Here is an 18,771-nt window from a genome sequence, read left to right as displayed (position 1 = left end):
GGAGCCCCCGGTACAAGGGTGTCCTGACTGCAGGCCCTGGTACCTGGCTTTGCCTCCCCTGCAGGAGGGTGAAGGGTAGGGAAGGTGATCACTCGCCTTTGGGGGCCCCCTGCCCAGAGAGAGACAACTTCACCTCCCGCCTCCCCATCACAACCACCACATGCTGCCTTCACTTCCCTTTCCCCATCACCTGCTCTAGGTGGGGAGTCCCTTCTTCCTCAGCCCAGAGTCCCAGAAGCAATATACAAGAAGCAGGAACTCAAAGGAACAGCGCAGCCATCTTGGCAAAAGCATCTTTGGGTGTGAGGGTGCCTCCCCTGGGCCAGTGGGGAGGGGAGGGGGGAGACAAGCCCCAGTCCTGGGGCAGGCAGTGAGGTACGCGCCCCAGGAGGCTGACTGATGCCAGGGAACAGGCGGAGCAGGGAAAGAGGCGACAGAAACGGTGCCGGGAAGGAAACAGGTTCTTTGTTTCGCTGTTGCTTCTAGATTTTGTTTTCTGTCTCTGGATCGTAAAAAGCTGCTCTGGCGGCCCGCCCACCCCGGCTGGGGATGCACACAAACACAGAGAAGTCCTGGCTGCCAGGGCCCAGCGGCGCCACTCTGCTCCGGAGAAAGCCCCGGGCTGGCTGGCCACAGGCTCCCGGTGGCTTCAAGTGATGAGATTTTCTTTCTTTCTTTTTTTTTTTTTTTGTCTTTTTTTTTTCTTTTCCATTTCGTTGAAATATTTACAGCAATGGGGGAGGAGGAGAAGAGAGGAAGGGGTAAGATGGCCCCCTAGGGAAAGATCCAAGCCCAGGACCCACTCCCCAGGGATATCCAGACCCAAAATCTGCTCCCCAGATAGCCGAGCCCACAGGACTGGGAACTGCCCAGATATGGCCACCCCTGTGGGCTGGGGGCCCTGTGGGGAGTTGTGCTTCATCAGGAGTCACCCCAAGGGAGGGGGTCACTGGGTGCACTTGAGGAGGCTGATGGGCAGGCTTGCTAGGGAGGCAAGGACGAAGAGCAGAGGGAAGGAGCTTCAAAGAAAGTTCCACCTTTAAACCAGCAGCCACAACCGCCCATTCCTCTTGCCCTGGGGCTTTCTCTTGGGCCAGAGGCCCCAGTCTCCAGGAGCAGGGAACTGTCTTCCAGGAGGACCTGTCTGTCTGCTCCCACTGCTCCTTCCTGTTGTAGCTGGCAGCACTTCCAGCTGCAGAGAGAGGAGCAGCTGACAGGTTCCACTCAGTAGGGCCCTTGGCCCAGGGAAACCAAAGCCCTCATTTCCCTCCAGGGGTCAGGAAAGTGGGGGAGAGGGGGGGAAGTAAAGAGTGGGCTGCACCCATCCAATTTCTCCTTCCTTACTCCCTTGGGGGACCTCTTGGCTCCTCCTTACTGCACTTCCCCCCAAATCGAGCTGGTGCGTGTGGCTGGTAGGAAACCCTGTCTGTGAACCCTGCACCACAGGCCCCCACGGCAGAGCTCCTGAGGGGCCTAGAGGGCCCATGGCTGACGGGCACCTGGAGAGAGTGGCCCACCAGCCACTGCCTCCATGAGTCTCCCTCTCCCACCAGAGCCCCACCCAGGGTTCCCTCCCCGGCCTGAGCCACCAGCCCCTGGTCCATGAGGTCCTTCAGAGACTGGTGACCAGCTGCATCTGCCCATCCCCATCGGGCCCTGGCCCCTCAAGGCCCGGGGCTGCCAGGTAGCCCTCGTGGCTGGGCCGCCGCACCTGATAGTAGCCCTGCAGGGGGTTCCGGGCCACTAGGGCTGGTGGGCGCGAGGTGTAGTAGATTTCAGGGGGGCCAGGGGGCGCAGGCGGGGGTGGGGGCAGGGCCTCACTGGGCCCCTCGGGGCTGCTGTCCGGGTAGGAGGGCGAGTCCCGCAGGTTGGCCCCGCTGGCGTAGAGGGAGTCCCGGCCTGGAGGGGAGGAGAGGGGCCGGCTGGTGGCCCCATCCTCCGCAGTGCAGCTCTCCGACTCATCCAGATCACTCTGGTACAGCACCGACTGGGCCCGGGGCAGCAGCAGCGGCTCCTCCAGGGCCTTGTAGAGAAGTTCGATCTCTGCCCGGTCAGCACCCCCGGGCCCGCCTGCTTCTTCCTCCCCACCGCCCCCTGGCACAGGTGGCACAGGGGGTTCGGGTGGTGGGGGGCCCTTGGCCCCACTGCTGCTGCCCCGCAGGTTGTTGTGTACCAGCTCTGAGATGATCATCTTCTCGAAAGCAGCAGCATCGGCCAGGTTCCGGCCTCGGGGTGGCTCAGAGGCCCCGTCTCCTGGAGGGAAATCCCCACTTCGCAAGGAGTAACTGTTGTTGAAGTTGCCGTTGAGGGGCAATGTGTCCATGCCGCAGGCTTCCCGGCCTCCTAGAGGGTGCTCTGCCGGCAAAAGAGGGCTGGCTCAGGAGGAGGCTGGGAAGCGACAGGGGCATGGGCACAGGCACATGGGGAGCTTCCCCCGGGGCTGGGATCTCCTATTCCCATTCTTCCTCATTGGCATTGGGGACACCAGCCCAATATCAAGTTGGTGGAATGGGGGTGGGAAGTGGGGACACACACCAGTTCCCCCTAGGTCTCCTCTCAGCTGGGAGGCTCAGAATCTCAGCAGTGAGGAGGCCTAGTGACCAGGTTCCATTTCCTGTGCTCTGACCCTCATCACCTTCATTGCCTACCTGAGGGCCAAACATAACCCCCTCTAGCTGTATGTGGGGGGGGGGGTTGGGAGGAGGGGGCACCTGAATTCTCCCTGAGTGCGGTCATCCCAGGAGGCCATTATCACATTCCCTTCCCTGCCTCAGAAATATTACCCGCAAGTCACACTTACTGGGTTCCCGGTAGCTCCCTGTTGGTGCAGGCCAGGAGGGAAGAGAGAGAAAGTGAGAGTGTGCTTGGAAAGTCAAGCCCAGTTTCCAATTCAGGAAGTAATAGGATGCCCCAAGCAGAGACTGTCAGGATGCAGACCTCACCACACTCCCTGACCGGGCTGTTGTCATCTTCCTGTACTAGAGTGCGCTCACCTGGGGAGTTGAAGACAGGGGGCGAGGAGGGATTGAAGCCCACTGACTCAGCGATGAGGGTGTTGTAGGGGCTGGTGCCCCCACGGGGCTGCAGCACGGGGTTGGTCAGCAGGTGGTTCCCCATGGTACCTGTCCAGAACATCAGAGGTCACAAAGTGGCCCAGAGACACTGGCCCAGGAAGCCTGAGGGATAGAGCCAAGAGCAAAGGGACGTGATCTCACCTCGGTTCAGAGTGGGGGTGCTGTTGATGTCACCTGCCATGAAGGAGGACTCCGTCTGTTTCCTCACGGTGTCGTTCCACATCCTCCGGATTCGGCTCTGGAGACACAGCCTGGATGTGAGCCCCCCACCCCTGGGCTGCCCACCCTCCAGGATCTTTCTGAGACCTGGGCTGGGCCTGGGCTGAGCGCTGCCCTGTCTCCTAGGCCCTGGGGTCCAGTACTCAGCCCCAGGGAGCCCTGCTCGGTGCCCTGGCCCCTGCCTAGGTACCTGGGTCCCCGTGTAGTAGCGGGTGTTGCTCCGCATGGCTGAGGTCTTGAGTGAGCCATGAGCGCCCCCGGGTGGGGAGCGGATGCAGCAGTAGGAGTGACGCAGGCACTTGCTGTACTCCTTGTGCACCTGGGGGAGGAGGAGGACAGGCAGCTGGCAGTGGGTGCCCCTGCAAGCCTCAGAAACCTCGTCGTTTCCTGTCTCACAACAGCCAGCCGGTCAGGCAGGCACTCTGCTTGCTCAGGCCCAACCCCATTTCTCTACATCCATGTCACTTTCTTGTTCATTCACTCAACAGGTCTTTAATGAGCATCTGCTATGTGCCAGGCATAGTTAAGGCCCCAGGGACGATACAGAACAAGTCATTCACACAGCCCTACCTCTGAAAACTACTATTTTGGTAGACAGAGATGTGTAGATACAAACAAGATCCCATTGTGTAGGTTGTCTGATGCTGTCAGGTGCTGTGCAGACCAATGTGGCCAGGAATGGGGTTAGGCAGTGTTGGTGGGTGGGGATGTGTGTGTGTTTGGGGGTGGGGTTGTGATCTTAAATAAACCGGGAAGCCTCATTGAGGAAACATCTTGGCAAAGATCTGAAGTAAATCAGATAGGAGGATAGGAGACCTCGTAGAGAGAGGAGCAGGAATATGCCCTGAGGATGGTCTTATCTAGTTGTTCGAGAGAAAGCAGAGGAGAGGATGGCTGAAGGGGAGAAAGGGAAGGGGCCCGGGTAGGGTTGTGTGAGCTTGTGGGCTCCAGTAAGGATGCTAAAAAGGAAACTTTATCACCACAAAACTTACAGTTTATCTCGTAACTATTGAAGTGGAAGCCTTCTGTCTGGGTGATACTCAGTTCTCTCCTTCCCACACACCTGACTGGTGCCCCCATATCATAGGTGGGTGGGTGGGGGGTTGGTCCTCTGCTACCACAACCCTGCTCTCCCAGCTCCCCAAATCCGCCCTGTTTTCTGGCTTCCCCAGGTTGTTATATCTTGCTCTTTTCCAGAACCCTCTTCACCCCTGCTTAAGTCCTCCCTGACTCCAAGTTCATGCTCCCCTCACAGCAGACAGACTCCACTGCAGACAGCAGGCACTTGGACCCCTTTCCTGACCTCACCTTCTTTTGTAAGGCGCAGTGAAAGACAAAGATGAAGACCCCCTGGAAGGCGTTGAAAGTGGTGAAGAGATAGGCCATGACCACTGACTCCTTATTGATGAAGAGCAGGCCAAAAGCCCAGGTGAGGCCCAGGAGGAAAAGCAGCGCAATGGCCCCCAAGGCCCAGGATCTGGGGAGGGGAGAGAGGACAGGGATGTCAAAGTCCCTGCCAGTGGACAAACCTCTCTGCCCTGCTGTGTCCCTCTTCAGAGGGGTCTGGATGCTGTTGGCAAAGAAACAGGCCTTGGGCGGATCACCTACAGTGGTACTTTGACCCAGCCTGGGCATGAGGTTGGGGTTTGGGGTTTTGCAAAGGTCAGTCATTTGCCTTCAGCCTTGGGCCGAATTTCCAGATCCTTAAACTACCTTTTGCTGCTTATTTCTCTTTAAGTTGCCCTGAATCGGACTTACCTTTTTAACTTGGCCTCGCCCTAAGCAGTTATGTCCCCCAAAGCACAGATTGGATATGTTAATTTGTTTTCTAATACTTGTTAAGTACACGAACAAGCACAATAAAAACACATTTGTCCTTAAAAATCATCTTGTGGTACTGGAGGTGAGTGCATCACATTTTAGGAAGCCCTGGGAGAGACCAGGCCTGGTATGGATGGAGCTATCAGGCGGGGGTGTGGGGAAGGGGTGCTCACTTAATGTTGTCCAGGCGACTGGAGTCAGGCTTGAGCACAGATGAGCTCCGGATCATCTTGTGCAGGGTCACCATGAGGAACACCAGGTTCACCTGGGGGGGAGGGACAGAGAGAGGCTAGGCTGCGGGAGGTCCCTTGGGGTCCCTCCACCTCCCAGAGTGAGCTCCTGGCCAAGTCTCAGCCTCAATGCCCCCTTCTTCAGGGCCTCCTCTGCTGTTGTACCTGCCCTCAGGTGCCTGCTGACTGGTAACAACTGTCTGTTAATGTGGCTCCTAGTGGCGAGAGGACAGGGCCTGTAGCCTGACACAAGGCAGGGGCTCAAATCACAGTTCCTAGATGGACAGGCCTTGGTGCCGGAGCTTTACAGACCCGCTGCGTTCTTGTCTTCTTAGTTAGCTGCTCCGTTTCGATGGTTTTCACACCAGCCCTCTCAGGGCTTGGGGAGAATGGGGCAGGGCTCCGGGTCAAGGCTAGCTTGTGTGAAGGAAGGAGATATAGAACTAGAGGTACCACCTTCCCACTTACCACGATAACAAAGGAGACTGGTCCAATGAAGCTCCAGATAAAGTAATTGTCGACTCGGAGCCAGCAGCTATAAAGAAAGCAGGGCTTGGGGAGACAGAGGCGGGAAAGCCCTTCCCTCCCATCCTAGCCCCCAGGGACCCTGCAGACTGTAGCCTTCGATCTCAGGAGGAGGAAGGCCAGTGCCTAGGGTCCTGGCCCAAGGGATTCTGCTGAGCAGGGGGCCAGGCAGGAGGAGAGACCTGGAGAATGGGTGGGGGGGCACTCACGCCTTCTCGGTGCCATAGCTGCGGTAGTCGATGGCTGCTGCGATGCCTACCACCAGGGCTGGGAAGCAATAGCCACCCAGGTAGTAGTACTTAGTGCGGGAGTACTCGCTCTCAAACACTTCGACCAGCAGCAGGTAGAGGTGCACACCCTCCAAGCACAGCCAGGAGAAGGCAGCCAGGAAGAAGTAGTGCAGCAAGCCAGCGAAGATAGGGCAGGCAATCTGGGGGCAGCAGGGAGGGGCACCACAGGTGAGGGGCTGCCTGGGCCAGTGCCACCTCTCCTACCTGCCTCTGCCCGAGTCCCGGCCCACCTCATACTGTGTCTTGTCTATCCCGACCAGGAAGAGCAGCTCAGCCAGAAATAGGTTGATGCACAGGTTCTTGTGGATGGTATTGCGGTCGGTCTGTAACCCCCGCAAGAAGCAGAAAGTAGAGATGCAGATGGCCAGGCAGACGAGGGAGATCACGATGCCCACCCAGGTGATGACTGACAGCAGCAGCTCATTGATGCGACCTTGGTACTGGGGGACAGGAGCGGGGAGCTTGCTCAGCACCTCTAGCCTTGCACATGGCCAGGCTCAGCCAGGTGCTAGGGACGGGCAGGGCCACAGGCCACGAGCACCACCAGTGTTGCCCATCTGGCCTTCTGCCCCCCAGTTTGCTGGCCCCCACCCTTCTGCAGGTGGCACGCTCACTTCCTCATGCTCTGGAAGGCTTGTGGAGAGATGACAAAGGTGACACCAACTTGCTTCTCCAGAGTGCCTTGGGAGAAGGTGGGACCATGACCAAAAAAGAACCAGACATGTGGCCTCATGCCCCGGGCAAGACTGGTGCCACCCCCCAATTCCCATGAAGCTGGTCTTCCCTGGCACTGCCCATGCAGCGCTGTGATGCCATGCAAAGCCAGGCCAGCAAGTGGGCCTGCCCAGAGGAGCGGAGTGCTGGCCAGCTTACGATCTCACGGTGAGCCATTAGCACGGCAAAGTTGGTGAGGTGGCTGCAGGCACACGTGGTATGGGTCTTGTTGGACTCCACCAGGCGGCAGCCCTGGGTTGACCAGTAGCCCAGCATGGAACGCTCCGAGTAGTTCCAGAAGGAGCAGTTAGCATTGAAGTGGTTCTTGGCCTGTTGTGTGGTGGTGGCCGGGCAGTCAGATCCAGGGAGTCCCGTTCCAGCCCCCACACCCAGCTATGGGGATGGTGACAAGCATGAGAAAAGTGCCTGGGGCTCCAGATGACAGTCTGGGATCTCTGGGAACAAATGGCCCAAGCTGTTGAGGTGGGGGTTGGGGGACTGGTGCCCCAGGGAGGGGTCATAACTTGCTCTTGGAGTGGATGAACACACAGCAGGGAGAATATACAGCCTGGGAACACGGAAGATGGTGGGACTCCCGAGGGGGGAAGGAGGGAACACCTCAGCTCACCTCCAGGTGGGCCACGGTGAAGATGACAGGGTCCATGAGAAAGACGCGACTGGACTCCTTGTTGATGGACGCCGCGATGACCTGTGAGTTCACCACCAGGGAGGCGCCACCTGGGCCACCTGTACCTGCTTCACCTGCCAGCTTTACTGTGGCATTCTCAGTGGACAAGAAGAGGCCTAGATTGTTGTACAGGATGAAGACAACTTTGACCACACCTGGAGAGGACAGGCACAGTGGGGTATGTGGTCAGTCCTGAGCCAGCACGCCTCCGGCCACACTGGCCACTGGTACCTCTGAAGCCAGGCTATGGGCCCAGGTGAGGGGGACTTGTGGAGCCCCTCCATGTACCATGGCTTAGTTGTAGGCAGTTCCAAATGGCCAGGCAGTATGCCAGGACACATAGGGACTGCATCCCCAGCCCCCACCTCACTTGCTGTGTGACCTTGAGCAGATCCCCTACATCTCTGAGCCTTAGTCTCAAATGGGACAGATCTCCCTGAGCTATGGGAATCGACTGCCATTGCACAGGAGTAAACCCTGCAAACTACAAAGTGTCCTACGTTCTGGGGTTTTGGGGATGCCCCACAAATCCCCTGAAATGTTACGGTAGCTTGAGTGGAGAACAACTCTTTTTGGGTCCCACCCTTTTCTTGGATTCTTCAACCCAATACAATTTAAGAATGAATGTTCTTCATAGGTGAAGCAGGGATGCCAGCCCGGGGCTTGGACACTGACCGTTGCGGCTGTTCTGCTTGATGGTATTGGCGGACAGCTGGATGGAGTTCTCGCTTGGGTATTCCTGGGGGAATACCAGCTCCTGCACTTGGCCCTCCGTGTTGAGGACTGTCACTTCCAGGACTGTGGGGACAGGGGATGGCAAGACAGATGTGGTTGGGGCCTGTCCCCAGTCCAGGGGCCCAGCCATGGCAAGAGGCCTGAGGCTAGGGCATCTCTGGCTGGCAGGCCCCACAGTTCAAGATTTGCACCACATCATGATCTCAGGGTTTTGAGACTGAGCCCTGCATCAGGCTCTGTGATCAGCGTGGAATCTGCTTGAGATTCTCTCCCTCTCCTCCCACTCATGCAAGTGCTCAGTTGAGATTTCTCTCTCAAATAAACAGCTGGGGGGGGGGGATCAACACCTGAACTTGCCGTGGGCATGACCGCAGGACTCACCCACATTCTGTTTGGCAGCCAGGAAGCGGGCAGGCTCCCTGACATTGTCGGCCAGCAGGAAGGCACCCTCCTCCAGGACATCCAAGAGCATGGTGGCTGTGTGCACCTGCTCTGTGGCATTCATGTCCTTCCAGGACTCCAGAGCCTCTGGCCGCAGGAGGTTGTCCACTGTCTCTACCACAGCCTGCACAGGCGAGGGGTGACACTGTGATTCCCCCCACATCCTCCAGTTCCCTGGGCTGGACTGATTCTGCATACTCTCCTCTCAATCTCCATCCCCAGTGCCGCCTGGGACGTGCCCAAGTGATGAGGGCTGCCTCACCCCCTCGTTGGCCAGCAGGAACCCTCTGGGCCTCACCTTGATGTAGTCTTTGCAAGTTCTCTCCCGCTTGTGCATCTGGGAAAAGAAATGGAGGTGCTGTCAGGGCCCCTAAAGCCAACACTGTCACGTCTGAGCCCTGGAGAGCGTGCTCTTCTGCAGCTGTCACCACACCAGGGCTGGGCCCTGAACAAGACCTGTTCTTAAGGGACGCCAACCCCAAAGACCGTCCAGGGCAGCTCTGGAAGATCCAGCGTGCCTAGGATCAGTCTTCTCTCTGACCGCCTGGCTTGGCAGCCTAGCCTGGAGGTACCAGGCTGGACTCTTCCTGAGCCCCAAGGGCAGTGCCCCCCAACCCTGCTGGTCCTACTGCCGTGCCCCACCTTGTTGTAGTTCTTGCCAGCTGACTCGCGCTCAATGGGCCGCAAGGCCTGTAGCTGGGCATCCAGAATATCCAGCAGCTGCTCCATCAGCTTCACAGAAGAGGACACATCACCCGCATAGATGGAGCCTCGGGTGTGACGGGCCAGCTCACTGGCAATGTTGGCTGCATTCTCCCCACTCTTGATCTGCGTGAGGTGGGAGGAAGGGCCCCCCGCTATCTCAGAGACCATCTTCCTTCCCACATGCTCTCTTTTCACATTCCCAGGCTGTTTGGCCCCTTCCCATCCATCTCCCTGACCCCTTCTCCCTCCCCATCCATCTCTGTTTCTCTTGAAGGCCAGGGAGGGGACCCGCACAGTCCTGGCTCCCAGACCTGCCCGTCTGTCTCCCCAATTGCTCTACTGCCCCCAGAGTGCCTTGTGCCCGGCCACCCAGGGCCCAGTGTGCAAGCAATTGTGCCAATCTGGGAGGGACAGCTGCTGCTGGTACCTTCTGGGCCACCTGGTTGACCCAGGGGGAGGTGCAGTTGCTGAGGTCAGGGCCCCGGGGGTTCCAGAGCCCCAGGGCTGGTAGACACTGGAAGGAGGCAATTCCTGCAGGGACAGACAGGAACAGAGAAGGGAGCCACAGGGAAGGAGAGAAAAAGGGGCCACAGCAGGGAAAGATAACAGAGAGGGGAACAGGCAGGTGAAGAGAGAGATGAAGGAAACACAGAAGACCAGACATGAAGAGGGCCGGACAGTCAAGAGAGGTGTCACTCTGAGGTGACATGAGCTACCCCTCACTTCTAAGCTCCCCCTCTTGGCTCCTCTTCCTTCTTTGCCTACCAGAAATGGAACTTTCTAGCAAAGTCCATCTTGGAAGCCCCTTCTCCCTTAAGCCTCTTCAAACCCTCCCCTTGGATCATTCCACCTGGAGCACAAGGCCTGGCCCCACCCCCTCTGGCACTTCAGTTGCTCTCTGTAGGGCCACTGGCTGACTGGGGGCCTATTCCATCTCAGCCTGAGGCTGGGGGCCCAGGTCACTTCCTGTGGGCTCCCTTCATAGTCTGCCTGGCACTGCAAGAGAGGACAGGGCAGGGGGACTCATTGAGCTGCTCCTGTGCCCTGAGAGCTCTGCTGGGCTCTGAGAACACAGCTGCAGATGTCAGGCACAACCCCTGCCCTCAGAAAGCCCCCACACTGGCAGAGGAGATGGGCTAAACTGAGTGGTGGGATGTTCCCTGGCCAGACCAGGTTTAGCCACTCCCTAAGCCAGCCACAGTGAGGTGACAGCAGCCTCTGTACTCACCTCGAGTCCCCTTGGGGCAGGGCCTCTCAACCAGCATGCCCTGCTGAGTGGCTGGCCATTGGACCCGCCGCACCTCTCGAGGTTCACAGAAGAGTTCTGGGGACACGTGCAGATTGGGGGCTGGGGGCCGCCGGGTGCTGGGAGCTGGGGCTGTGGCTGGAGGCAGGTCAGGTCCCAGCTGGTTGATGGCACCCACAGGGTGTGTGGTGAGGGGCACTCGGCGGAGCGGAGTGGTGGCTGCGGGGGAGGCCGTGCTGGTAAGGGGTGTGGGTCGGGCTGTGGTGGTCGTGCTGAGAGGCGGGGAAGTGGCTGGGCCTGGAAGGGAAGAGGGTATACAAGACAGGGTCACCCCATGCTCAGGGCCCTGCCATGGTGTGCCCAGGCTTGGGGTCCCTGGCATTCTAGCATCTTTCCCAATGTGGGAGGATATGCTGGTCCCCACTGGGTCTGGGAGATCTCCCCTGGCTTCTCTCTGCTCCCAAGACCATCTAAAGCATCAAAAAGCAATAAAAATTCACTTGAGTGTAGCCTGAGGTCTGAGAGTAACCAAAGAGAACAGGCCAGGAAGGGGAGGTGGACAGCCACCTCCTGTCCTCATTCTACTCTCACTTTGGTCCCTATAACCTGGCCAAGTCCCTTCCCTGTGCAGGCCTTAGTTCCCTATTATGTAAATGAGGTTGGATGGGGTCAGGCTCCTCAGCGCCCTGGGGCTGCTCAGAGCTGGCAGAGGGCAGCTGAGAGGGCGAACAGAGACTGCAGAGGGACGCTCACGCTCAATACTGGTGGCTCGGCTTTGTTGTTTCACTAACACGGGGCTTCCACCTGGGTTCTGGCTGATGAGGGCTCCAGGGCTAGAAGTGCACAGGCCCCAAAGAGGGGCGCTGGAACCTAGCAGTCAGGAGCGCAGAGTCCTGGGTCCAGGTTGTCTAAGAACTAACCTAACCTCTCCCCTCCCCGGCCCTCCCAGGGTTGCAGTTTCTTCACCTGTAAAACAGCAGTAGTGCTCCCTGCCTCATAAACTGTGACAGCCAAACAAGTTAACTGTGAAACGCTTAGCCCAGCCTCTGTCCCACGCTGCAAACCTCTGTCCTCCAGATCCCAGCTCTGGGTGCACAGCATGCCTCCCCACTGGCACCCCGGGGGCCCAGGAGGTGGAGTTGGGGGGAGCCATCCCTACCGGCACTGGGGTCGGGCGGCCCGAACTCCAGGCTGTAGCGCACCACAAAATAGTTGTTCCAGACATAGAGCTGGTTGTCGCGAGGGTTGTAGTCCACGGAGGAGACAAACTGGTAGGGGTTGGGGAAGGCCAGGCTGACGGGCTCCTCACGGTTGGCATTGGTGTTGAAGGCATAGTCCACGCGGTTGCCGGCCGCCTCGCTGTCGTCGTCCACGTACACTGAGCGCAGCACATACAGGACTCCGCACACCATGAAGGCATTGGACGCTGAGCGCTTGTCGTAGCCCGTCTCCCACGTGCCCTCGAAGCGCAGCGTGTAGGGGTTGAGCTGGCTCACCACCAGGCGCCCGTTGTTGCCCTCGGTGGCGTAGATGACCCACAGCCCGTTCTCATCCACAGCCAGGTCGATGTCCGTCTTGCCGCCCCAGCGGTAGGGCGAAGTGTCGTGGTAGTTGGCCGTGTTGATGACCGTCTCCCCGCTCTTGATGCGTGTGCGCAGATCGTACTTGACGATGTTGCGTGTGCGCTCCTTGTTGTAGAAGACCGCACCGTCGTAGACCACGAAGCCCGTGCCATCCACGCGGTTGGGCAGGCGGTAGGTGGTGGTGTGGCGTGCGGCCACGTAGTCCTCCCACGAGGCGTACTCAGTCAGCGTGTCCGTGCGGTAGGGGATCCAGGGCATGACGTAGATACGGTCGCCTGCCTGCAGTGGGTCCTTGCACCATGCGCCAGACTGGTGTTCCGACTCGTGTGTGGAAGTGGGCTCCAGCACCTTCTGCAGGGTCCCTGGGCACACGAAGACTGGGCCGGGCGGGTGGGCGGGGAGGACATGGGGAGAGGAGGAGCAGAGGCAGGGGAGGGGGAGAGAGAGAGGCAAGTTGGTCACGCGGCCTGGGGTAGCCAGGCTGTCCCCTCCTGCTGCTGCAGTCACGGTTGCTTGGTAGGGCTGGTGATGGGAAGGGGGTTTCCGGGCTGGGACCCCTGCCCTGCCCAGCTGCCCCTCTCCCTGGAGATGTCAACCCTGGAGGCCATTAAGAGCAGGGTTAGTGGGGGTGGGGAGGTGGTGCCCCTCTTTCCTTCCCTGGCTGCTAGAGACCCCACAGGCTGGGGATAAAGGGTTTGGCAATAGCCCTCCCAGACTTCCTCATGTGCCTTAAGTGGGGGCGGAAAGATCTCCTCACTGCTGCCACTCATGGCTTTGAGGCTCCAGGGACTCAGTGCCCTGCTCCTTTGCCATCTGTCACAGCCCTCTATGGAAGACCTACAGTTGAGGGTCCCATCTTTCACCAACAACACCAGGACACAGGTTTGTGGCACATTTGTTTCCTCCCCCCTCCCCCTGCAAAAATTGCAAGGTAGAGTGATGTTTCCGTACCCACTATGGGTGTCAGGAGTGCCCCCCTATTCCAGGGTGGAGGAGCACTCAAGGTCCCTGATGCAGCCTGTGGCCCTCCCATACCCAGTACCCATGCAATCAGTAGGTGAGGGAGGGTCTCTGGAAAAGTCCAGCCCCTCTCTGAGGGTGCCCAGCCCTGCCCCCAGCCGGCAAGGTCTCTCATGGGGTCTGTTCAGCAGCAGACACTGACACTGGTGCACAGGGGTGGGGGGAAATTGGGGGACATGGGAAAGGAGAGGGCTCCCCGGGAGAGTTGGGGATTGGGGGAGGAGAGCTGCGTGGAGGGAAGAGAGACAAGGTGGGGGGCCTCGGCGAGGTCCTGGCTCCAAGGGAGGCACGCTGGAGACCACCTGGGAAGAAAGGGTTAGTGCTGGCGAGGAGAGAGGGGTGAGCAGAGAATTCACTCCAAGGCCCAGGCCCGACTGAGGGTCCCTCGGGGGGGCAGTCCCAGGTCCAGCTCAGAGGGGGCAAGGGAGGGAACCAGGAGCTAGGATAAAGACCCAGCCCGCCCCAGCCAGGCCCCCCGCCTCCCCTGCCCCGGACCCCGATTTACCTGCAACCATCCCCGGCTCGGGAGGAGGGACCAAGGCAGCGCTGATGTCAGAAAGGTGGGGGGCCCCGCCCCACCCCCCCATTCCCTGAAAAGGAGGAAAACCTCAACTGCATCTCGTTGGCCGCCGCTGGCCTGCCCACCCTTGCCCCGTCACATCCCAGTGCCACCTGTGCCTAGCCTCCCCTTATGGACCCAGTAGGGGCCTGGACTTGGGAGTGGTGATGTCCAGATACCCCTCCATCCAGGATGGCTGGGCTTCCCTCTCACCTCCCCGCTAGCTGAACCCACAGACAGGCCAGGGTGAGGGTTTGCAGTGAATTCTCTGCTCCTGCTTGGCCGGTCACCAAAGCAGCTGGCCCCAAGGGGATCAGGGAGGGCTGGGACCTAGTGTGGGCTTGGCGGAGGTCAGCCCCAGTGGCAAGAGGGTCATGGACAGGCACCACTCCTCATTCCCGCACTTCCAGCCTCACTCTTTGACAGGCTTAGGTGGGGGATATCCAGCCCTCCCTTCACAGCATCAGGGACAGCTAGGCCCAAGGGCCCCAGTGTGCAAAGCGGCCAGGAGCGCACAGTGTATTAGGACGGGGTGGGGAGCCTGGGGCCCAGAAGTGAGCAGGAACCAGAGGGATCCTGGCTTGCATCCTGGGGCTCCGCTATCTCCCTGTCCCCAGTGCCCTGAGGGGTTGGCCTGCACCCTGTGCCCAGCACACCTGGCCTCTGCCTTTATCTTCTATGCCCCGGTCTCCCCTCTCCCCAAGCCAGGACCCCTGCCAGTTCTGTGGCCCCTGAGCAGATACGTGTGTGTGAGGGGGCGGTGGGAGGTCTCAGAGCCTGACCTGGTCAGAAGGGTATGGAGGAGGAAAACGTGGTTAGAGGTTACCCTGGGGAAGGGGGAGAAGATGAGGAAGGGTCTGCCTGGGGCCTTTGACAGTAAGGACCCCTCCCCAGCACCAAGCTCCCAACACCTCCTCTTCCCTCCCCTCTTCCCCCCCCTTTGAAGAGAAAAGATCCAGGGCTGCAGTATCCAAACCACCACCGGGCCTGTAAGAAGAGTGTCTGGTGCTGGGTGCGAGAGACTCAGGGAGAGAGAGAGGGAGAGAGTGGCGGGGCAGTGAGGGTGGGGGGCCTGGGCTGGCTGCCCAGGCCTCTCTGAGATGAGGGAGGGCAGGGGGAGGGGAGCAGCTTGGAGGGACCCCGCCCCACCTTCCTCGAAGGGGATGCTCCAAAGACCACCGTAATTTCAAGGCAAGAGCGATCCTGCAAGGATGGCTCATCAGGGGCCCTGCCCCTTGGCCAGCCTCAGAGCTGTCAATTTCCCCAAAATTTCAGGGGTAGGCTGGATCATCCACCCACCATGGAGTTTTCTCATTCCCCACCCCCGCCCAAGGTTAACCCTGCAAGAAATTACGGTGCTCCTGGAAGTCCCCAGACCCAGCCTATACCTCCCCCAACCCCCCTCTCCCTGGTCCTCTAACCAAAACAGCCCAGAAGAAACCCTGACTGCAGCTTCGCAAGTGTTACAGAACCAGAGAAAACGTTCCCCCACCCCGCGCTCCCCCGCCGTGAGGCCCACCCCCGCCCCTTCGCCCCCAGTCTGGCAGGCCGCCCTCCCAGGGCCGGGGACAGCTTTGCATCCCTCCCCAGGGCTGGGCCCCCGGCTGGTCAAGGAGGGGGGTGGAGGGTGGGGAAAACTGGTGCTCCGTGCTCCAACAGCTCTGGGCCTTGGAAACGCCAAACCAGAAGGAACTTATGCCACCAGGAGCCCGAGAGATAGAAGGAATCTGCTCCCCAAAAGGAAAACAAAGGTGTCCCCTCCACCCCACCTCCCCTGAGCCAGACATGTGGTATAAAAGTTGGGGAAGAAGAGGAGAAAGACGGCTCACCGGTGCACTCCGCCCCAAGGCAGGAGCCAGAGAGGGGGCCCTCCCTCCCCTCCCGCCCTGGATGCTTACACACTTCTCCTGAAGGAGGCAAAACAAGTATGAGAGAAGGTCCCCCCGCAAGGGCTGGGACTAGGAAGGAGGGACAGGGAGAGACAGAGAGAGATAAAGAGGCAGAGAGAGAGAGAGAGAGAGAGAGAGAGAGAGAGAAGGTCCTGCCCGTGCTCAGAGAGGAGCCTCCTCGGGTGTCTGGAGGGTGGAGTTGCCCGGGGTGGCACCAGGGCTGGCCCCACCGGGAGGACACCCGGGGTGGGGGTGGGGAGAAACAGGGGCCGAGAGGGGAGGGCGGGTCACATAAGTATGGTACAGGTAAGAACAAAGTGTGAGTTAGGGGTTAGCATTGGTAACAGTGCGTTTACCTTTCTGCTCCACTTCTACTTTAAGCATCGGAAGAGAGAGAGAAAACAAATTGAAAAAAAATGTGCAAGAAAAAAAAGAGAAAAAAAAGATTAAATTGCTTTCGTTTCTTATCTGGCAACATGCCCCCTTTTCCTTTCTTTCCTCATCCTGGCTCCCCAACCCCAAACGTAGCATCAGCTCAGCCCCCGCCCCCAGGTCCCTTCCTCTGGGGAGGGTGTCGGGGAGACAGTCACAGGGAGGGGGACACACGGAGGACAGAGACCAAGAGAGACACGGGGGTGGGGTGTACAGACAGGCAGGGGACAGCACCCTGGGGGGGGGCACCCTCAGTGCAGTGGGTGTTGGGGGGGGCTCCAGCTGGAAGGTGGGCTCTGCCTAGGGGAGCACCAGGGAGGGAGTGGTGAGGGTGGAAGAGCCACGCGGGTCCCCCCACCGCACAACCCACCTGCTGCCCTCCTGTGAGAACCAGGGGCCCAGGGGGAGGGGGTTCAGTGGCTCCAGGGGCCTGGGTGCCCCCACTGAGAGAACATGCTGAACTCCTTCCCTTTCTGTGCTGGCCTTGCTAGAGTCCAGCTGGGTTCCCCCAAGCCCTCATGTCCCAGAAAAAGCCAACACAGAGAGAGAGGGTGCAGAGTGGAACACAGAATGACGGAGAGGCAGACAGGCAGAGCCCCTGGGCCTCGGAGAGCCGGGGGGAGACAGAGGCAGAGAAGGAAGAGGCTGGGGGGGCGGACGTCACAGACAGCAGGTGGGGGCACAGACACGCTCCCACACTCCCACGCTCCCCCGGGGCAAGCCCATGGCTCGGTCTGTCTGCCCAGCACCCCCCTCCCCAGGGGGCCCCAGGAGCCAGGAGCTCCCTGCCTGCTGCCCGATGGTTGGGAGCAACCTAGGGGAGGAAGGGGGCTCGGTTAGAATGTGCTCAGCTGCAAGGCAAATCCAGCGTTAGTCGGGCCTGTCTGGGTGTGTGTGTGTCTGTGGGTGTGTGCGGGTGGGAGTCCCACACACCCACTGCCCCCGCCCCATGGTGAGCCCCTGCACCTGCCCCTGATTCGCCCGCACCAGCACTGGGGTCACCCCAGCCTCTGAAGCCCAGGGCAGGACGGCAGCCCAGGCTGCTCCCCTGTCAGGCTCTGTGTCCCTGGCCCCTCAGGACCCTCTGACCAGGCCCTTGCTCTCCTGCCACCTCTCTGGAGGCACAAGCAGGGAGTTCCACAGGGGAGAGTTGGCTTCCTTCCCAGCGCCTCATCCAGGGCCTGGCACCCAGGAAGTGCTCAGCAAACATGAATAGTGGGGGACAAGTGAGTGCCCCACCTCCCTGTACTCTGGCTCCCATCACCCTTGGAACCAGGAGCAGCACCCCTGGGTTCTGCCTGTTGAGGGCACCCATGGCCCCAACTGTGTCCCAGACACGATCACTGTGTCCTGCCCCCCCCCGGGGGCTCAAGCTAGCTCTCTGGAGCTCTCTCGGGGATGACTGGGGCTGCCCATCCCCTGGCCATCCTGGTCTCCGTGGGTGGCACCCCATAGCCCACTTTCGGGGGGCGGGGGGTCAGCTTCAGGGGGTCCCTACGCCTCCTTTCCTCCCTATGCCCTCTCACTTTTTTCCCCGCTTTTTCACCCGCACGGTATCTAACTGCTCTGGACTCCACTTGGACCAGATGTTTTTCTTGCCCTCGACTTCTCCTACCTAAGGAGTTGTGATCACGTCTATCATTAGTTTTATCTTTCATTACCAACAGTGATAACTGGTAAAAATCACTACAAGTAGTCACAACAAAAGCAATGACCACCAAGTGCCTTGCGCTTCCTAAATGACTAAGTGCCAGGAATCAAGCTAGGTACTTCCCAGGCAGTCTTTCCAGAACCCTCTATAGACAGGGAGACAGGTTCAGCACAGTGAAGCACCACAACAGAGGCCGTGCAGCTGGCAGAAGCCAGCACTTTCTTTCGTATAGACCTATGGCGTGGGGAGCATGAGGAGCTCTTCCCACATCCTCTCTACTTCTGGTACCATCCCCTGGGAGGGACCCCCTTCCACCATCACAGATGAAGACACAGGCTAAGCCCCTTGGAAGGGCACCCCTACCCCATTACTGAGCACGTCCTGAACCAGGCTCCGGTCTGGGCACTGGGGGGGTGAGGATGCAGCCTCTGCCCTTGGGGGGAGTTTACACCCAGCATTCTGCCACAAGGAGGGGGCTCTGTAGCCAGCCCCGGGCCAGGCGCTTCACACGCATGCTCTCCTGGCCTCTCGCCTCCTTATGCAGCAGCTCAGAGAAGTTTAAGTCATTGGCTCAAGTTTCAGTCAGAAAATCCAAGAGCCAGGCCGAGCCTCAAACCCAGCCTGATCTCCCTGCTGTGCAGTGCTCCCTGCCTCCCGCCTCCCTTTCCTGCTGCCCCCGCCACGGGGTGGGTGGGCAGTGTCCCCAGTGCTGTGGGGAGGCTTCGAGGATCAGATGGGCAATCCCCCTCAGGTGGCGGCTGGAGGCCTCAGCTGCTGAAAGGAAAGGGTGAGGAGTAAAAGAAGGTTATGGAAGCACATAAGTGATCCTGTTTCCCCCAGCACGTAGGCCATCACCTGCAAGGAGAAATCGAAGGTTGAGGGGGAAGGCTGGGTGGGAGGGCAGAGGAGGGAGAGTCACAGGGCCTCCTGCTCCCCTGCCCCTGCCCCC

General features: G+C 59.6%; 1 protein-coding gene across 4 annotated transcripts in view; it reads right to left on the bottom strand.

Annotated features, from left to right (window-relative positions):
* Positions 1 to 259: 259 nt before the first annotated feature.
* ADGRL1 (adhesion G protein-coupled receptor L1) overlaps positions 260 to 18,771 on the bottom strand; it is a 52,657-nt gene continuing 34,145 nt past the window's right edge. For 2 of the 4 annotated variants that reach the window (XM_055344902.1, XM_055344903.1), the window contains exons 5-24: positions 16,096 to 16,110; positions 11,848 to 12,648; positions 10,671 to 10,985; positions 9,870 to 9,973; positions 9,380 to 9,565; positions 9,036 to 9,074; positions 8,678 to 8,861; positions 8,237 to 8,359; positions 7,502 to 7,716; positions 7,033 to 7,203; positions 6,390 to 6,599; positions 6,079 to 6,299; positions 5,813 to 5,879; positions 5,288 to 5,379; positions 4,602 to 4,770; positions 3,484 to 3,612; positions 3,216 to 3,312; positions 2,994 to 3,122; positions 2,801 to 2,818; positions 260 to 2,355 (exon numbers count right to left, since the gene is read on the bottom strand). In XM_055344902.1, coding sequence (XP_055200877.1) covers positions 1,613 to 2,355; positions 2,801 to 2,818; positions 2,994 to 3,122; positions 3,216 to 3,312; positions 3,484 to 3,612; positions 4,602 to 4,770; positions 5,288 to 5,379; positions 5,813 to 5,879; positions 6,079 to 6,299; positions 6,390 to 6,599; positions 7,033 to 7,203; positions 7,502 to 7,716; positions 8,237 to 8,359; positions 8,678 to 8,861; positions 9,036 to 9,074; positions 9,380 to 9,565; positions 9,870 to 9,973; positions 10,671 to 10,985; positions 11,848 to 12,648; positions 16,096 to 16,110 — 4,028 coding nt within the window. In that variant the 3' untranslated portion in view covers positions 260 to 1,612. Of the gene's footprint in view, positions 2,356 to 2,800; positions 2,819 to 2,993; positions 3,123 to 3,215; positions 3,313 to 3,483; positions 3,613 to 4,601; positions 4,771 to 5,287; positions 5,380 to 5,812; positions 5,880 to 6,078; positions 6,300 to 6,389; positions 6,600 to 7,032; positions 7,204 to 7,501; positions 7,717 to 8,236; positions 8,360 to 8,677; positions 8,862 to 9,035; positions 9,075 to 9,379; positions 9,566 to 9,869; positions 9,974 to 10,670; positions 10,986 to 11,847; positions 12,649 to 13,796; positions 13,882 to 16,095; positions 16,111 to 18,771 lie in introns of all 4 variants that reach the window. The other 2 variants (XM_055344904.1, XM_055344901.1) reach the window with 2 other exon arrangements.

Source organism: Nyctereutes procyonoides, unplaced genomic scaffold (genome assembly GCF_905146905.1).
Source record: "Nyctereutes procyonoides isolate TBG_1078 unplaced genomic scaffold, NYPRO_anot_genome, whole genome shotgun sequence".
Taxonomy (NCBI): Eukaryota; Metazoa; Chordata; class Mammalia; order Carnivora; family Canidae; genus Nyctereutes; species Nyctereutes procyonoides.
Note: the sequence above shows the minus strand (reverse complement) of the source record. Positions and strands in the feature narration are given on the sequence as shown.